The sequence below is a fragment of the Lycorma delicatula genome, chromosome 6 (assembly GCF_047948215.1).
Source record: "Lycorma delicatula isolate Av1 chromosome 6, ASM4794821v1, whole genome shotgun sequence".
NCBI lineage: Eukaryota > Metazoa > Arthropoda > Insecta > Hemiptera > Fulgoridae > Lycorma > Lycorma delicatula.
The window spans coordinates 132,978,714-133,000,093 of NC_134460.1; the positions used below are offsets into that span (position 1 = coordinate 132,978,714).

The 21,380-nt window shown below is 32.0% G+C and overlaps 1 protein-coding gene and 1 long non-coding RNA gene across 2 annotated transcripts in view; one reads left to right on the top strand and one right to left on the bottom strand.

Moving 5' to 3' along the window:
• LOC142326695 (uncharacterized) overlaps positions 1–21,380 on the top strand; it is a 181,192-nt gene that overhangs the window by 22,213 nt on the left and 137,599 nt on the right. The window lies entirely within an intron of this gene.
• LOC142326522 (uncharacterized) overlaps positions 1–21,380 on the bottom strand; it is a 48,649-nt gene that overhangs the window by 2,619 nt on the left and 24,650 nt on the right. The window contains exons 6-10 of the mRNA XM_075369098.1: positions 9,291–9,350; positions 7,968–8,000; positions 5,169–5,195; positions 2,886–2,912; positions 2,219–2,257 (exon numbers count right to left, since the gene is read on the bottom strand). Coding sequence (XP_075225213.1) covers positions 2,219–2,257; positions 2,886–2,912; positions 5,169–5,195; positions 7,968–8,000; positions 9,291–9,350 — 186 coding nt within the window. The remainder of the gene's footprint in view (positions 1–2,218; positions 2,258–2,885; positions 2,913–5,168; positions 5,196–7,967; positions 8,001–9,290; positions 9,351–21,380) is intronic.

Sequence of the window (21,380 nt, forward strand, 5' to 3'; positions counted from 1 at the left end):
GGAGAAAGTGGATGAACAAATTTTGATATAGTATAAAAATAGCCGCACAGTCGGTACAATATTTTAGTACAGTATAATATTAACTATAGTAAAAATATTCTTATTGCAAGTTAAAAAATGTTAGTGGCGTATTCTTAAAATTAGGGTATTTTACTTCTTCCTTTTAATAATATCCATTCCTTTAAGGGAATGTATATTCCCTTTCAAGAAAATATAATCGAGTGTTTGAGTTTTAAGTAATATAACAAATACGCTTTCTTTTTTCCTTCATTGTACCTTAGCGTTTTCTTTCATTTATTCTAATGGTAATTATCATTTATAATTGTGTTAAATTTTTTTTTTGTACAATTTGTTTCACTGATGAAAATTTATTGAATGACTAAATGTTTCATTTAGTCAAAAACATTTCAAATGTATTAAACATTTCATTTCTTTTTCTTGTCAGAGTAAATTTATCTTTGTTATCTTTTTTATTTTATTTATCGTTTACTCAAATACGACATAATTAATCATCATTCTAGATGTTTGTACTTTGTGGATAATTGAAGTAGGAACGTTCTTTTTCTGATTACGGTCGGTTTACCGAAAGGCAGGCCAAAGAAGAAAGAAGACCACAGAAGAAAAAGAACGAAGATTCACAAAGCGACTTACCACCACAGACTGGAGTCCGGCTGACCGAGCCAAGCCGAGATGCAGAACGATTGGCAGCCAGAATGAATAAGTCCGCTAAACCAATTACCCACCTTCCTTTCCTAATTTACAATTTTACTTCAGTCAGCACAGGCGACTCCCTCCGGATAAGGGAGCGCATTGCTTCCTCCAAATACTTGGGCCCCGAAAGGCGTATTTCTGTTAGTCTGAAAGGGGCTAACACCGAAAAGACTTCAGCGGACAGACTGAAGGGGAATTACGCCGGGCGTACGAGGCTCGTATGCGTCTAGTCTCCCACGATCAGCCCCGGCTAATTTTTCGCATTGGTCTAAAGGACCGGAAAGCAAAAACCAACTCCGTACTTAAATAAAATATAAAAATCTGTAACCACCATTAAATAAATAATGACCCGACCGATAAAAGAAAGACACAGCATCAAGGGACATTTGTCCAGGTTCTGCAATTAGTAGTATAGGGAGATGACTAACTCCCGCTACCCTTGCGTTCCGTTCCGTTTCAACCTTCTTTTTGTAAAAATTTTTCTTAGTGCATGTAAACTGCAGAGGAAGCTCTTCATTATGAAGGTAGTTTATACCGAATGATAAAAGAAACATGATCTGGACATGTAAATGTAATAGTCTACACATTGAGTGTAAACCGCAAAGAAGGCTGTATAAAGCATCACATCTAAGTGAAATAGCGGTAAGAAAAGGCGTAAGTTATGTGTTTGTGACAGTTATATTTATAATTTTAATGAAAATAAGGATAAAGTGTTATTATTTTCTTAATACTATACTCTACAATAATAATTTCAAAAAATGCTTAATAATAACTGTCATTTCAAAATTACGCCTTTAGCTCTTTCAACATAATATTTTATAAAGAATTATTTTCAGTTATCGGCTATTTACAGATTAATTTAATTCAGGAATGGTAATTTGTAAAAAATGAAGTGAAATTTTCATATCGTTTAATGATAGAATCTGTTTTTTAATGAAAAGTAATCAAGTTACCTCATAGATTAGAAGTTATGCAACTTATGTGTTTTTAACAGTTATATTTATACTTTTAATTTAATGAAAATAGCTACAAAAGTTTCTTTATGCTGTATTCTACCACAATAATTTCTAAAAATGATCTTTTTACTACCACTGTATAATTAATGCTTTAGTCTTCCAACATAGTATTTCACAAAGAATTGTTTTACAAATATCACTTGTATAATGATATTTGTAAAACAATTCCGGCCAGAACGACAACGTAAAGTAAATTATTCGAAAAATAAAGTAGCCCGTATACAACTTTTATAGCATTCAAAAATATAATATTTCTTCCATATTGGTCCCATGTTAAGGAATAACTGTCGAAAAAATCTCACAGTTTCATAGGAACGTTATGAGAAGGTTTCTGTCTTAATTTCTTATTATAATAAACTTTTTTTTACGTATCCTTTATCGTAATCTACCGCTATTTAACAGTGACTGCTTAGAAGACAGTTACTTACAAGTATCTCATCATTAAAACCAATCTTAATCTATGTATTGTAATGAAAATAGTAGATTCTTACATTGGTGATGGCATCGGTGGCATCGGTGGCGGGAAAAAACTGAAAATAACATTCCATAATTAATGAAAATTGAACTTTGACATACAATAAAATATTACATTATCTTAATAATAATAATGATAATATTTAGAGATAAAAAGTTACTAATAAAAAAAAAATCTGTAATATATATATATTAAATACAATTAATTATATTTTTTTTATATAAAAGAGAAAAATTGTTACAACTCATATTAAAATGTTGCAATTATATAGTTAATTAAATAATGCAGAGTTGTAACAATTTTTCTTCTTTTTTTCCCAGCACGAAATTTATTAGTTCATTTGAATAAAATAATATATAAAATCATTTCATTTTTGTAAGCAGATGGTTTTTCAGTTCTAAAATTACAGCTCTGGAAAAAAAATTTGGTATTGTTATGTGTAAAATGGTTTTTTTTTTTTCAGAGAAAAAACTAAGCGGTTGATCGGGTAGTCCCGCCCTCCTTAGTGGCTTGGACTGTTTTAAGTTAAGTCTCGGAATGAATAATATCCTTTCTTCAAAGCGGCTAGAGATGAAATAATTATTTTTTTATATCATTCATCCTTAACCTTAGATGGTTTACTACCTGTATTAGGATTATTACCTTGATTCATTCAATTATTTATGAAAATTGTACGTACTTACCCACCAAATTGTGGTGGAGGAAAGAACCTGAAATAATTAAATTATTATTAATAGACAATAAAAAATTAAATTTTACATTAAATTATGTTATACCCAGAAAAGATTTGATGAAATATCTCGGCTTTTCTTATAGAGCTTTTAAATTTGATGTTGAAGGTGAAAGAGATAACAAGTAAAAAAAAAATTAATAAAAGTATAATCTTTTGAGGATTCTTTTTAGTTTCATTTTCAAACATTATTAAGGAAATATTGAAATAACGAAATATTAGAAATTTGACTTTTAAAAAGTGCGAAGGCATCTATTACCTAGTTAGCAACTATTACATTTTTTGCCCAAAAATAAATAAATTGCACTATTATAAAATCAGTGTGATGAACAGAATCATAGAAATGCCGTGACCTAAATCAATTATAAAGTGCAGATAACCAATATCTATAGAATCTATTGGATTTTTAAAAAATACATTTATTTTTTGTATTTAAACAATAAATAAATATATTTAATGTATTTAATAAATTTATTTTATGTATTTAAACAACGTTAATGATGGATATGTATTTGCTAGGTTAGTATAATTACAAAAAGGGAATTACTAATAAAGTTACCTTAAAAGGTTTTTTCCACCCTACCCCCGGGCCTGAACCACAATAAAGCAAAGCACTGCCCAGGGGGTTATTTACTCAAATGGGCCTCCTTATCCGCCGGCCATAAGTCTAGTCCGACAGGTCAGCCTGCCGGTTAGATCTTTTCATTGCCTGCCTCTCCTAGGCAGGTCAAGGCAACTCCTAGGGCAGGTCAAGTTCAACTACGTCATTCGTAGACCCCACCCCAGAAGTCGTGACTCGTCTTGACGCCAATGCCTGTAGTGAGAGCACTCTGTGTAGGGCATTCGCATCTGGTCTCGGTCTTTTTCGCGAAGGGATGAGGGAGTCCCAGTGCCTCAGTACTGCCGCCCATCCGTGCAAGCACAGACGAACGGCAGCTCCACTGGGGACTGTACCTCAACCCGTTGCCGCCCGATCATCCCCGGCTTTGTGTTGGAGTATCCGTTTCCACAGTCAGTTACCGCACGAAACCTCTCTGCCCCTAATAACATGCAGTCTAAATTGACTCAATTGTAAGGGACCTATTCACCAACTCAACAGTAGCGACGTTCAGCAGCCCACTTCCGGCAGTCGAACACAACGTGTTCCGGTGTATTGAGCTGTCCGTAAGAAAGGCAAAAGAGGTCGTCAGCTCTCCTCCTGGCATGTAAGTAAACCCGAAACACGCCGTGGCCAGATAAAAATTGAGCCAACCACTAGGTGACTTCACCAAAGCTGCGGTTGACTCAAAGCTCGACCTTCCAGATCAGACTATGTGTCCATCGCCCCGTGGAGGACAGGTTCCAGCTCCAGCGGACCTGCCATTCGCGAAACAACCGCTTGTGCATATCACTCCTGTCAACTCTTTCAATAATTCCAAAACCTCATACCGGCTAGTTGTTTAAATGGAGGGATGCCCGCAATTACTAACATTGCCCTAATGGAAACTGAAGAGTATGCCGAAACGATGCGGAGGGCAATCCGCCTTTGCACACCCTCCGGGACTCGCCGATTTCGATCGCACCCCAGAGCTTTCGACCAAACAATGACCCCATAACACAGTAAAGAATTGATCACGTGGACGTACAACTTCCTTTTGGACGACCGAGGGCCGACCACGTTTCCCAGGGGCCTACTCAGTGCCCGCACCATCGTTCCTGCACGATCAGATGTCTGTCGCACGTGTAAGGAAAACGTACGCCGTCGGTCCAGCCATACCCCCAAATACTTCACCGACTCCATCTGGGGGAATAAGACTCCGCCAACCGTGATCTAGATCGGAGAAAGAGGACGCCTGCCAGCCAGACAGAAGAATGATGTTTTCTCAGGAGACAAGGTTAACCCCTTATCCATCAACCAGTGCTGCACTAGGTTGATAGCTTCATTGGCCGCTGTCGCTATGTGTAACATATGTAAAATGTTTTTATTTTTTCTTTATAACTTCCTAAGCGGTTGATCGGGTAGTAGTGTTCTAATGCTGGCATCTTACAACTAAATCATTTGTCTGCCCTCTTTAGTTGCTTGGACTGTTTTAAGTTAGCAGTTTCTGAATGAATAATATAACCTCTCTTCAAAGCGGCTAGAGATGAAATAATTCCTTTTTAATATCATTTTTCTTTAACCTTAGATGCTTTACTATCTGTATTAGGATTATTACCTTGATTCATTCAATTGTTTATGAAAATTGTATGTACTTACCCTCCAAATTGTGGTGGAGGAAAGAACCTGAAATAATGAAATTATTATTAATAGACATTAAAAAATGAAATTTAATATTAAATTATGTTATACCCGGGAAAGATTTGATTTGATGATATTACTCGGCTTTCTTTATAAAGTTTTTAATTTTGATGTTGAAGATGAAAGAGTAAACAAGTCAAAAAAATTAATAAAAGTTTAATTTTTTGAGAATGCTTTTTTAGTTCTGTTCTCAAATATTATTAAGGAAACATTGAAATGACGAAATATTAGAAATTTAACTTTTAAAAAGTGTGAAGGCGGCAATATCTAAGAATCTATTCATTATCTAAGCAATATCTATAGAATCTTCTAGATTGTTAAAAAATAAGTGTATTCAAACAATATTAATGATGGATTTGTATTTGATAGGTTACTATAATTCAAAAAGGGATATGTTGTCTTATGAAATAAAAATATCTTATAAGGGTTAGGATATTAAAGCATTACGTACCATTATTAAAAAATAATAAAATTCAAGTACATAAAGTTAAGTAAAATTAATTATTTGTGTATTTTTATTAATGAATTTAATAAGCCCTCCTAAACATTAGAGGGAATAGTATTCTACAACTGGTATGGTGCAACTGAACATTTTCTCGCTCTCTTTGGTGGCTTAGAATAATTTAAGTTAGCAATCTCTGAATGAATAATATGCTTTCTTCAAAGTGGCTAGAGATGAAATAATTCCTTTTATATATTATTCAAAAATAGCATTAGGTAGCCCAACGGGCTGGTATACTGGTTAACTCGTCGCAAATCAGTTGTTTAACAAATGATTTTCGAAGTCGAAGGTTCTGAAGTTCAAATTCTTGTAAATGTTATTTGCCTTATATTCGAATTTGAATATTTGTCAGTGGCTGCCGGTGTACCTTATTGGTAGGAGTTCAATAAACCACACATTTCAGGAATGGTCGGCTTGAGTCTGCACAAGATTTGACATCATGTACATGTCATGCATATCTTCTTCATCTAATTGGTCCCTAGGACGGGTTGCTTATTGTTCACTAGTTGAACAGATTGCAACGTACACATTAGGAAGAGAAGAAAATGGCGTTAGGTGTTTACTATCAGGATAATCTTCCTTGTTTTTTGTGAAAATGTCGATACTTTTATTAGTTCGTGTAAATTCCAGAGAAAGCTTTTCATTATTTGAAACGGATTCTTGTGTCGTTGTGCCAAACTACAAAAGAAACTATTATCTGACTTGTAAATGTAATAATTTGCACATCGAGTGTAAACCGCAAAGAAGGCTATATAAAGCATCACGTCTAAGTGAAATTGCGGTAAGAAAAGGTACAAGTTATATATTTGTGATAGTTATATTATACTTTAATGAAAATAAGGATAAAATGCTATTATTTTCTTAATACTATATTCTACAATAGTAATTTCTAAATATGCCCCTATTACTGTCGTTGCAAAATTAATCCTTAGCTCTCTCAACAAAGTGTTTCATAAAGAATTATGTTCAATTATCGGCTATTTGCAAATTAATTTAAGTCAGGAATGGTAATATGTAAATTAAAGTGATATTTTCATATCGATTAATGATAGAATCTGTTTATTAATGAAAAATAATCAAGTTACCTCGTAGATTAAGTGATAACCGACCCGACCGGATTGTTCTAGTAGTGAACGCGTAGTGATTGTTCTAGTAGTGAACTCCCAAATCAGCTAATTTGGAAGTCCAGAGTTCCAGCATTCAACTCCTAGTAAAGTCACTTAATTTTACACGAATTTGAATACTAGATACCGGTGTTCTTTAGTGGTTAGGTTTCAGTTAACCACACATCTCAGGAATGGTCGAACTGAGACTGTACAAGACTAAACTTCATTTACACTCATACATATAATCCTCTGAAGTATTACCTGAACGGTAATTATCGGAGGCTAAACAGGAAAAAGAAAGGAAAAGATTAAGCCGCATACGGCTTTTATAGCATTCAAAAATATATCTTTCACATTGGTCCCATGTTGCGGAATAACTGTTGAAAAAACCGCACAGTTATTCCGCAACAGTCTATATTACTTACTTTTTAAATAAAACACAAGTGCAACGTCGTAACGTATTATTGTGTGCATTGTTTTTATTATTAATATGAGGCTTCATAGTTTTGAAAAGTTAAAGTTAGTGAGTAGTTTTTTCGTAAAACGGTCCGCATCCAATTATATTATTCTATTTAAGTTCTCTTTGAAGTCAAAATATTTCTTTAGGAATAGGTCCTTCGCATGCAACATTTAAAGAAGCTTCATTCATTCGATCTGTGTCCAGCCTAGTCCTACGTATATATTTCTGTACAATTTATGCATTGAGCAATACTTTCACTTATTGCGGATAAGTTTTATTAAATACAGTACTGATCCGTACGACCAGTACTGAGTGTAGGGTGAAATAGAAATTGAACCGATGCCTAAATCTAAAACTAGTTAATTTTGTTATTGTCAAAAGTAAAACAGACTTTTTTAAATTAAAAAACTATATATTTTCTTATTTTAATTTCAAGAAAACGAGTCCATATTACTATGTACCGCTATTTACTATTCTGCACAAGTATTTTCGCACATTTATTACGGATGGGTACGCATTTGTATTGAAAAGTTTTTTGTCTATAATGAACCCTTTTTTACGTATCCTTTATTATACTCTTCCGCTATTTAACAATGACTGCTTAGAAGACTATGTGCTACTTAGAAATATTTCATCAATAAAACCAATCTTAATCTATATATTGTAATAAAAATAGTAGATAATCTTACATTGGTGGTGGTGGCATCGGCGGCTGGAAAAAACTGAAAGTAATATTACATAATTAATGAAAGATTAACTTTGACATACATTAAAATGTTATTTATTTAATATTAATAATTAATTAATATTAATTTCAGCGATAAAAAGTTATTTTATCAACAAAAAAAAATGAATTACGTTATTTCCTACTGATTTTTTTTAGTCCTAATATAGTTATATATCTTTTTTATTTTAAAACAGATGTATTTCTTCCTAAATCTCTTTTACTAGGTTTGATTGAATACACAGTTGATTGTAATAACATGAATTCTATTATAGCTTATTCTTATCTATATTAGATTCATATTTTAATTTTTTCAAATATTACTTTTTGCATTCACAGTTTATAAAAAAAAAAATAATTTCTCACGAAATATTAATTATATTTAAAATGATTACAATTCAATATTCTTCGCAATTCTATTTTTCCATGATAGAATTTTATTTGATCATGATATATAATTGATGAAATTATTTTTAAGTATGGTTAAATGTTTTGTTTTTTCTAATTCATATGGTTACAAAAACCATGGTTGGCACATTTTTGATAGAATTTTACTCACTTAAAATTCTTTTGGGTATTTCAGTAATTAAATGTAATGTTGCTAAATTGTGTTTCGGTGTAAATTTGTTGTATAAGGTAAAAATAAATAAAAATTGAAAATATATAATTTGAAAAAAGGGTAATCTTTTTCTTAGGACTGTTTTTTTGTAATAATTAAACATTTGTATTAAAGAAGTGCATAACTTCTTAGTTTCTGGAGTTAGTGTAAAAAAAGTATATACATGTTTTTGAAGTACGATTTGTGTGTGTGTGTTCATTAGAAGCAACTAATCGATTAACTATCAGACATCTGACGAATTTTTTAGTTTGTAGATAATGTTCAGGAAACATTAGGGAAATTTCAAACAGATTATTATTCCCTGTACATTGAAAAACGATCATAAATTTTACATAATATTATATTCATATAGATGATACATGAAGCTGGCGCTGTCTTAAGTATGTTAATAACCGCTAAGAGTTTGCATACTCCCACCCATTCCTTATATCCTTTCCAAATTAATAACCCCTAAGTACTCATTTATTTATCCCTCTTCCAAGTTCACCTACATTCAGTGAATAACCATTTCAGTGCCAATCTATACATTGGCATCACTAAAACATTACTTTCTTCGTAGATATTCAGTGACAGTTCAGATTATTTAAGATTTGTGAATATCAGATATTTTACATTGTTTATTAAAATAATTGTCATTTTATTTTCATAAAGAAAGTTGCAGCTACTTACCCTGGATAACCTGGAAAACCTGGAATCCCTGGAAAACCTCCAAAACCTGGATTCCAGTGCCTGAAAGAAAATGTATTAAAAAATCAAAAAAGACGTTAAATTTTAGTCTCTAATACAATTCTTAATAACTATATAAACTTATTGATTTTTTACAGAAAAATGTCAGAAAGATTTAATGTTTTATTACTAAAAAAAGGAGCTTTAGCGTCCCGTAAACAATAAAACCATTTAGGTTAACGAATCTCTGGGTAAAAGACCGTGGCATAGCGATCGGAGGATTATCAGAGATTGGAAAAAAGCTATGGAAACGTAACATTCGGTGTAGAATATCCGAAAAACAGTTCATAAATCAATCAATCATTCCATGAGGTGTTGAAACAATTTATGTTTCTAAGGAAATTTTACAATCAACGGGAAAACAATGCTAATTATCAAACTGTTTGCACAGCGGTTTAAACTTTCTTTACGTATCACTTTTGTGAATTATAGATGAGTAGCGTACCGCTGAACTATTAATTAAATAGGTACGAGAAATACGAGGTCTGCAATTAAAGTAATGAGACTGGTTCAGAAAACCTTTTTATTTACAATTCAATTATAAATGGATTCTATCACCTTCAGAATAGTTCCCTTGGTTTGCCACACAACGCTTCAAACGGTTTTTCCATTCTTCATAGCAGTGTTGGAACTCAGAAACCGGAATATCCTTCATACGGTCGGTTATATTTTTTTAATGTTTTCTACTGTTCCAAAATGGTGTCCTTTGAGATGTTTTTTAATGTCGGGAACAAGAAAAAGACGCAGGGTTTCAAGTCAGGTTAATAAGGTGGTTGAGGAACTTCAGGAATGTTTTTCTTTGCCAAAAACTCATTAATTGAGAGTGCAGTGTGACAAGGTGCATTTTCATGATGCAGCATCCAGTTGTCTTTGATGGCTTCTCTTACGCGGGCAAGTCTTTTCCGCAGTCTTTCAAGAATTTCTCGATGAATATATTGATTTACAGTAGGAAAAAACTCCTTATGGGCAATGGCATTACTATCGAAGAAACAAATTAACATGGTTTTGATTTACTAATTTTTGCTTTTTTGGAACGTGGCGTGTTTGAAGTGTGCCACTCCTTGCTCCGGAGTTTTATTTCTGGGTCGTACTCAAATATCTAAGATTCATAACCAGTAATGACATTTTTTTTAGAAACTCAGGATCAGTTTCAGTTCGCCCTAGAAGATCGCGGCACACTTCTACTCTGTTGTTTTTCTGTTTAACAGTGAGGACTTTTGGGACCAATTTTGTATAAACTTTTTCATGTCCAATTCGTTTGTCAAAATTTGGTGGACTGTGGTATGGTTCAAATTCAATTGTTTTGCAATCATTCTGGCAGTTAATTGCCGGTCGTATCGTGTCAAGTCTCTGATTTGCTCAACGTTGTAGTCACTTTCTAACGTTAATGGTCTTCCAGAGCGTTGATCATCCGCAACTGATTCCCGGCCATCTGAAAATGCTTTAAACCAACTAAAAACATGGGCTCGTGACAGAGCATCATCTCCATACGCCCTTTTCAATTTTGAAAAAAATTCAGTAACATTATCTCAGAGTTTAACACAAAACTTGATTGTACAACGTTGCTCATAATTGTATCACTCATTTTTGTAACGCACAAAAAAAAGTCGTTTCACGAAACAACAATAGATTAGAAATACTAATACCTAATATAAATCAGCTGTTCATATAATCATATGTTTACTAGTAATTTACAATAATGCCAATTTGACTGCAAAAAAAAAATAGTTTCATTAATTTATTTACAGACCTCGTATGTCATTAAGATAGCGAGCGATAGAATTATATCTCAGAGTAGTAAAGGAAAAAAAAAGTATTTATTTTATAAAAAAAAAAACTCATGTTTTATAGATTTTTATGTATTACAAATTTTTAAGTAATTTAAAAAATATCTCGTTTCATATTTTCTTACATTACAGATTACACTATTTTTGAATATTAAAATTTCAGTGTGAGTGCTCGAAACAAGTGACGAGATGTCTGTTTCAGTTGACCTTAATTTAAGGCGGAAATTTGGGTTAAGGTTCACTTTCTAACGAAATTATTTTATTACTTTTTATTTTATAATAAAATCCATAGCAGAAAATCCACTTTCACCAATAAAATATATGTGGTGGAAAATTGAATTAAAAATAACAATGCTTTTCTGGACAGTTATTGAAATTTTAAAATTTGCATTACTCTAATTTAGTGAATTACATTTTCAAAATCCATCATAAGGTTATTCTATTAAAAATTCATTTCGTTATTTTTTTAGGGTTCCAAGTAATATGAAGTATGAAAACCTTTTTTTATGTTTTTTCTTTCTGATAAAAAAACAAAAATTTACGGTTTTGCCATTAATTTGCGCCTCAAAAATTTCTGTTTCGTTAGAGTTTTATCACCGCTGGACCAGAAATCAGGCGAAATTTTTGGCTAGCATAACTTGAAGACAAAGCGTTTTTAAACCAATATTTAATCTTTTGGAATGTTTGTATCATCAGTAGAACACGTGCTAAAATAATTACTGTCTCTGTATGGGATATTTATATTTTTATTACTTTTATTATTCTCTAAAATATTTGACATTAATTCTGGTTTAAAAAAAAAATGTTTTTTTTTTTTAGTATGAAAATTTAGTAGTTTACGCGTTAAGTGGTTAAATTATGCGTATATATTTAATTAATTAAATATTGTATTACCAACTTTTAGCGTCATTTAATCAACAAAATACAAAAAAAAAAAATATTACAAATTTTTAATAAAAACCTAGATAAGAAAATCTCGACTGCCCTCCTATTTTTAATTATACAAGCCTCTTTGGTGTTATTAAATTTCATTTCTGTATGGAAGACAACAAAGGAATCAGAATTCCTCTACGATTCGTAGAATTTCAACATGAATTTAGCCCGTTACTTTCCAGATTGTTACTGTGCCTGACCCTTCATGCTTTTTGTTTCGCAATTTGACTGATCTCCAAATATATTCAACCTATTCGTATAAGCTCCTGCCAGATCGATAAGTTGTAAAATGTATTTACTTTGAAACGTTTGGATCATGTAGCTTTCAGTATATTAATTGTATCTCCTCTAATTCCTTCCAGCAGTCAGAATATATTATATAGAGTTCAATTCTATTTGTAACAACTTAAAAAAGGATTTGCCGAACTCTGTTGAATAAATGTACAGTCAACATTTGGTTTATTTTTTATTTACAATATCACCAAATGTCTATTTCTGAGGTTCCTCCTTGATTTTTACAGCGAATAATAGACTTTCGTCTACTTATTCCGACCATCTCTTCTACGTTGATTTCCAGACATCATCTTAGGACATATCATAAGAGAAAACCGTGATTGATCATATTTAGCTGTTTATTTCAAAATTCTATAAAGGTTAGTTGCTCGGTGTGCCAGTACGTAAAACGTTTAACTTGTTGCAAAAAGTATTCGCGATCCTTCTAACAAGTTCCAAATCAGTAACTCTTTTTTTATTCATACACCACTTCACGATGCACTTCCAAAACGTTGACTTATCTAAGTCATATTTTTTTTTAAACTCATTTACAACTGTGTAGTAAAATTTCTTGTAGGAATGTAACGAGAAAGTAGGGTGTTGTATAATGAGTCCGACGCAACGAACTTTCACCAACGAATGATCGCGACTAATTCAGTTTATTATATTAGGGAGCACAATAAGATTAAAATAAATTTATAATATTAAAAAACAAACTTACAAACTGATATGATCATCGCAAGCGGCTTCCAATTTGGTAATTTCAAACTGTCATAGGTAATGATTACATGAATGTTTTTTTTTTCTATATTTAGCTACAAATAAGTATAGAGGTTACAGATTTAATTGTTCAAAAACGATTTTATGCAATATCTCAGCTTTCTGTCTTATGCTGTTTTTGTTGAATAACCAAATAAAAAGTTTCAAATGCATATGGTAAACTGCATCTTTAAGCCTTCTGTTAGTAATAGACTACCTTCGTAATATTATGGTAGTCATAGTACAAAAAAATAATATAACTGGTATTAATAAAAAGTTGTTTTAACAAGATTTTCCTTATTTAAAGGATTTATGTATATTTAAATATATAATGTTCAGAATTGGCTAATTGAAAAAAAAAAATATATATATATATAAAAATATATATATATAGAAAGAGAGAGAGAGAGTAAATATTATTACAATAAAGTTTAATTTACTATATTAATAAATTGTTTATTTTATACCCCAGTGATGGCGTGATGATCATCATGGTTAATACCATGGTGAGAAGCAATACCTTATCCTGCAGCATCTTGCCTCTAAAACGTGAAGTACCTAAGTTGATTTGTGTTAGGGGTTCCTTTTATGTAATTGTACATACAGTGTATGAAATTAATTTATTCATTTAAACGTCCTTCTTTTTCTTATTGCATGGTTTAATGTGAAGATAAAGTAGAATACGTTAAATATTTATTTACAATAAATATTTATATTGGTATGAACGTTATTGAAAAATATGGTTTAGGATATTATATTATGAATATTAAAAAAAAGTGTAATAATAATATATGATCTAGTTAGTAGAGACATAATACTAATGTATCATATGTAGTGTTAGTTTACATTTAGTTTATGAATAAATATTTAGAATTTTATTATTGTTGTTATTAATCATAAATAAACATGATTCATAATGGTAAGAGATGATGTATATGCTAAACTTAAAAAAAAAAAAAAAATATTGGGATTAAAAAATAACAAAATATGTTTTGAATTATGTAAATAGTATATTATTTAATTACTATACAGATACACTTGGTAAAATGAGTGATTAACTCTTGAAAATAAAATAAATATTTTACGTATTGTAAAAATAAAAAAACTAAAATTACGCACTATTAAAATGGAATTATAAATTTTATTCTTTATTTGTTATATAAATATAAAGGGTCTACAAAAAAAAATATCGGGGTTTTAAAGCTAATTAATATTTCTTAACTTTGACTGATGAATCACAAATAAAATTAAAAAAGTAATTCTTACACATTTTTTTTTACAATTGTTCAAGGTGAGCATGAATTCATCGTGCGGCTCACATCCAAACGACAGACTTGTTTGTCCTGTACTTTAATCAGCATGAATGGAGTAATGGAGGCGATAGCTGCTTCAAATCTGGTAGATCAGTGGATAGCAAAGGCACTTAAAAAAATTCACATGGGGTTTATTTAGGTGACCTTGGAGGCCCCCACCGTAAACAAACTCTTTCACCTGATTCATGCCGACCGATCCAGCTTGGTGAAAACATCATTCAACCGTTCCCGTACACAGTAATACCTTTAAGAAAGTTTGCCATCTTGTCGCCAAATAAAATTCTTTGGTTCATCTTGCACTTGAGAAAAAAGTCATGTACGCAGCTTTATATCGAATGAAAGGAACTGTAGCTTTTATATCCGAATAAAAGCAGCCCCTGTTATGGCTTGCTTCAGCGTAAAAGAAAGGCCGTAAACTTGCCGTCGAAATATTGCATAGAAAGGGACTTTTGGGAGTCCCTTTCTCATTGTAACAGTTCATAGAAAACTCTTACAAGAGTTCATGGGGTTTCTCATTCCCAGATAAAGACATTATTAATCATTTTTATTAAGATGAAATTTTGACTCGTCACTCGCCAATCACAATACGATCAGAAAGTAGTCATCTTCATGCGTCAAAATTTCGATCGAGAAGTCGGCAACCACAGCACAGATTGTAGGCTTCAAATCCTGTAACAGCTGTGAACGGTATGGATCCATGTGTAATCGTTTCAATAAAACATTCCACACAGACATCGCTAGTTTGGCCTGCCTTCCTAACAGATTGTAGGCCTGCACTGGAAAGATTCTCTGACACGTTCACAAAGTTCTTCACAGCTTACGATTGAAGCTGGAATGGGGAGGACTGTTTATTGCCTGCTTGAGTATTTCCAGTCCGTTTCCATCATTGCCTTTTGAATAAGGTTGCGTAATCGTGTTTTTTTGTTAATTGTTAAAGAAAGTGTATTTATGATGGAAACTTATTTAGGAACGAAATCTCATGTTGCATGTCGACAAAAAATCAGGGAGAAATTTGAAAAGGAAGCACCAGTGAAAAGTTTTATTCAGAAGTTACTTAAAAAATTTGGTGAAACAGATTCACTGTTACACCAGAAACGTGCGCGACACATGCCAATTTTAACGACGAAGTCGTTCAGAATCTTAAAGCGGCAGTTACAAGATCTTATCATTTTTTGCGGAGACTAATCCGGGAAAAGAACATATTACTAGGTTCAGCCTACACTGAAGTGAGGAGAATGTTGTAATGTTAATCACATCCAATCCATGCGGATTTTCCATAAGCTAACTAATGCTGATTAGGCTAAAAAGGTTCACTATTGTCAACGGTTCAAGAAGTTTATTAGAGGCAACATCGGCATTTTAAGTCACGTGTTTTTTTTTTCACAGTTGAAGCGTGGTTTCATCTTGGGGCATATGTTAATAGTCAAATCTACCTGACCTTGGGGTACTGAAAACCCGCACATTTTCTTTGAATCTCCCCTACATCCACAAAAAATAGGCGTATGGTGTGTGTTTCCAACGCGACGAACAATAGGACTCTTATTTTTTGAAAAACAAGAGATGCTGTCGTCCACAAAGAGATTATCCAACAGTTCATAGGCTTACTGCAGAAGGTGAGGGTAACTGTTGGTTGGAACAGGACAACGCCACTTGCCATACAGCTCTTCTACGGAGAGGCTAAAGGATTTTTTCGGTGGAAGAATCATTTCTAAAGGATTTTGGCCACCAAGATCCCCTGATCTGATTATTCCACACGTTTTTATGAGGCGTTACTTAAAAGAAATTGTAGATAGGAGCAATCCACACACCCTCCCGGAATGGAAGACAAATACTACCATTGCCATCCAGGAAATAAGACAGGGTACAGGTAACAAGAGTACCCTTTCTTTCTTTTTCCTGTTTAGCCTCCGGTAACTACCGTTTAGATAATTCTTCAGAGGATGAATGAGGATGATATGTATGAGTGTAAATGAAGTGTAGTCTTGTACATTCTCAGTTCGACCATTCCTGAGATGTGTGGTTAATTGAAACCCAACCACCAAAGAACACCGGTATCCACGATCTAGTATTCAAATCCGTGTAAAAATAACTGGCTTTACTAGGACTTGAACGCTGTAACTCTCGACTTCCAAATCAGCTGATTTGGGAAGACGCGTTAACCACTAGACCAACCCGGTGGGTTAACAAGAGTACCCAGGAACATGGTAGTAAACGTGTTGACAAATCAATAGAAGTAGGTGGACATCATTTTCAACACAGTCTGTAAATTATTTTCTAAGTGTTTGCCAATAAACTATTATTTATAGATTAAACTAAGTGATGGGGGCCACTTTTAAGTTGAACACTGTAGTTTGACAGTTCTAGGCTGGCCAAGCGAGTTATATTTTAACGCTATTTTTTGCTTGTTACTGTTTTCAGGTCAAAATTCTGTGGTTAGATGTTAATTAACAACATATACAGGTCTGGCAGTCCAGGTATATAATAAGCTTTGGGTAAACTCACTCTACAAAAAACTGATGTAGCTACCTCATATATACTCCTAATCCGTACCTAAGATTATCATAGTATCAATTACTAAGCAGAATATTATATTATCAATTTGAAAACATTAAAATTTATTTATGTAAAACTTAAATACCCTTAGTTTTTGATATTTTAAGAAAAGAAGTTTCTATTCGATTTTGATAAATTTACACGTATTTACTAGCAGTTTTATTTCATTCTGTAGATTTCGTTGGAAGGTGAATTTATCGAAAAAAATTTACTTATGGACAAATTAATTAACTGATTGGCTTAAAAATTATTTATTAATTTAAATCTACCTCACCCGTTGGTCTAGTGTTAAAATTGGTATCGCTGCAAATCAGCGGCTTAACAGCTGATCTTTTTTTTTAATTCGAAGGTTCTGAGGTTTAATTAAAATATTAAATATTAGGTTGAGATTTTATACAGATTTGAATACGGTGTATTTTGGTGGTTGGGGTTTAATTAACTGCAAATCTCAGGAATGGTCAGCCTCGGTCTGAAGACTGCACTTCATTTACGTCATACATATATCATCTTCATTCATTGAGCCACGGTTTTACTTATTTTTCACACGTTGAACGTACAAATTAGAGATAGAAAATAAAAATTTAAATCTGTAAAAGTGGCATATAAAAATCGTTTATGAAAGTACATTACGAAGATTGATTTATCAGGCTTTAAAATACCAATATTTTCATTATGTTTTTAAAATTAAATTATTGACGACTATAGCCTCATTCGTTTTTTGCTGTCTATATACTGTGCTATTGTTAACTTGTTTATCCTAGTGTAATGGATCGGTTAATTATACTTTATATGTACATTTTTCATTAAAAAAATAAAATTATAATATTCATGTTTTATTAAACTGGGTAATATGAGTGAAAACGGCTTTTAATTTTTTAAAGAAAATCTATTTGCATAGTTACACAATCCTTTCATTATTCCATAGTTATATTCTAATTTTTTTGCTTTTTTATCTAAGTTTATAGATTTTCGAATACAATCTTCCTGCTGAAACAGAATTAAAATGTGAAATTTAAAAAAAAAAATTGTTATCGTATTTTATAAATGTGCATTTAATGGTAACGTTTACAATTTAAAAACCAACTTACTGTAAGCAGTGTATTTTCTGATAATTTGCTGTTAGTGAAATATTCTTAAGTAGTAAACGATTAGGAAAATCTTTTCCTCTTCTAAATCGTTATATAGGTTCTTCTGTGGATAGCTCTCTCTTTACCTTTGTCTCGTTTTCAAATTAAAATTTGTTACGATTATTAGGAAAGTGAGGAATTTAATTAATTTGCCTGGTATTTTTCATAGTGCATGAAATCGGTCGGTACCATTTTTCTTGACCGTTTTTAGGAGGTTGACTACTACATTCAAAACAGCAATACTTACTTACTATACTGCTACAATTTTTTTTCCTTTTCAATTTATGGATGTTTTGTAAAAAATTTAATTCTACCTTAAATTCTGTGCAATTATAATAAAAACGTGAGTCAAATTTGGGTCTCGCAGCGTTTCAGTGAGAAGAAACAAATGGATGTCTAAAAAAAAAAAATTTTTTTAATTCAACGAATGAGACATAAATGGGGCTATTTGTTTCTATCGAGACAGCCATGTTTTGGCCGATTATATTGAACATTTGGAAATGCTATTTCGAATATAAATGAAATGGTCCATTAGTAATGATGGGTGATTTTAATATACCTAAAGTTGACTGGGATTCACTTATAATCCATCCTAATGCGCCGTATTACGCTAGCAAAAGGCAGCTTCTATGTTTGATTTTATTTATGATTTAAATTTTAGCCAGTTTGATAAATTTTCACCACGAGGCGGAAAATCTATGCTCGATTTAATCCTCTCCAACGTTAAATTTTCTGTTGGTGTCGATGAAGGATTAGTATCAAAGATCCCCTCATGATCCCCTTGCTGTTCCTTTTTTTGATAACGTTATAACGTATACTTAAAAAAGAGAAATTTATGGTTGTAAAAAAGGATTTTTTTTGGCTCTTATATGATGTTAAGCGATACTGATTGGTTTTCAATATATAAAGCTTCGTCTATCGGCAACGCAGTGGCTGCTTTTATTGAGATCTTGCTACAAGCCTTGGAGATTCACGTTCATAAATTATGAATTCATACGTGCAAAAATCCTCTGTGGTTTTCTCCAGAACTCATAAAATGCCTTAAGATGAAGACAGCTGCTCAAAGAAGATTGAAAAGATCTAATTCTGAAGATGATTATGCGGTTTTGTCAACTCTGAGAAGGAAAGTGAAGCTTCTGCTTCAGGAGGGTATTCAGAAGAGAGCGTATATTATTGAAGATGTGTTTCACACTTAGCCGAACAGATTCTTTAAATATATTAACACTTTCTTAAAAGAGACGAATTGAAGTGCCTCCCATTCAGTACAATAAATAATGTTAATAAATGCCAAGCAGATATCTGAAGCACGAAGGGAATACTTTCAGTCTCTTTAACAGCTTGCGTTATTAGAATTTGAAACCGATGAAATAATTTATTTGTCGCAAGAGGATATAGATGTTTCAATGGCCACAATGAATAATGTTTAAAAAGTATCACAGAACGTAGACGTAACAGAGCTGTTGGGTATGAAGATATACCCCTACTTGTGATTAATTGATTGCCTATGATAATATCACCGGTATTGTGGATATATAATTGTATTTAAAAAAAAGTTATTTACGGAATATTGGAAATTAGCGTTGATTTCTCCTGTTCCAAAAAAAGGGCGACTTACATAATGTTAGCAATAAAATAGATCAATCTCAGTACTATGTACTGTTGCTAAAGTTCTTTGAAAAAAGTTTTTAAATCTTTAGGGCGATTCTTAGCGGGAGTATTGATTCTCAGTACATGTATTTGTGAAAAAACTATCAACGACATCAAATTTAAATCATATGTTGTCATTTGTTACCCCCGTAGTTAGGAATAGGATGCAGGTCCATACTATTTCGATTTTTGAAAAGCATTTGATTCTTTTTCTCATGACATCCTAACAGAGAAATTTTCTCGGTGTGCGATTTGGAAGGATGTTAAAATGGATGAAGTCGTAACTCAACAAGAAGAAATTTCATGTTAAAGTACATGGAGAAATTTCTAAAGAGTATAATGCCACCACATCAGCTGTTCCACAAGAATCCAGTATATTGATAAAGTTTAAATATAATAATTAAGTTTAAATAATTTTTAAACACTAAAATGTAAATGAAGGTAAATTTTTCCTATTCGGCGAAAAAAATCAATTTAAGAAATTAATTAACCCTGATACAAAAGGTACAAATAAAAAAATAAACAAGAATAAATATATATTTCTTTTTGCTTTTACTGATGCATGTTTATGCATTATTACCTGTTATATTATATAATTTTTTAAATAAAGATAGGACTTTTATTTTTTATTATATATATATTTATATATCAATGAAATAACAGATGAAAATTAAGTCTGATGTTGTTTTGTTTGCTGATGATTTTAAAATACGTAGTACAATTATCAACCATAATGAGTACTTAGTTCTTCAGAATGATGTAGATAGGATATACGAATAGTAAATTGAAAACAAGCTACCATCAGATCTGACACTAAATTACTGGTACGATTTACACCGGAAAAACTGACTGAAAAATTTACCTGGTCATGTTGATGAAATTGTCTCAAAGCACAGTAGGAACTTAGGATTACTTCTGTGGGTCAGCAGAAGATTCCGCACGATTCTAAAATATTTCTGTAAGATTGTATAAAGTTATTGTCAGGCCGGTTTTAGAATATTGTTATCATTTGGAACTGTCAGAGAGAGGTAACAAGCAAAGGGAGGTGGCAAGACTGAAATAGTTCAAAGACGATTGTTATCTGCATTGCGCCATTAAGGTTTGTTAGAGAGAAGTTCATCTTATGTATATGAATACATTTACTCAACATTTCAATGTTAAGGAAAAGAAGAGTAGTTAACGATATAATTTTTGTTTATGAGGGAGTTAACGGTTCTGTTGATATTTGTGACATTGGGATCTGGGTTCCGAATGCGAACACCAGAAAAAAAATGGGTTTTTAATACAAAAGTATTGGTGATATGTGTCCGATGAAGAAATGCTCCGGCGATTAAATGAGTTACACAGTAACTGTACTGATGTCTTTAATTTAACAGTAGAGAATTTTTAGAGAGATCAATTTTGGCTGTGTCCTTATGAAATAAATTATTTATGGCTTAAGTTTAATTTTTTAAATTGTTTTAAGTTCAAATTAATCGTTTTTTCAGGCTAATTTATTTAGTTTATAGTTTTGATTCTGACTACCCCTGTTATAAAAAGTAGAATTACATTTAGTGGTAGGTCAAGTGTAGTACACTATAATTTTTGTTATTATCTTTCTACACTTGTTTCAATATCTATAATGTCACTCAGGTTCCCTGC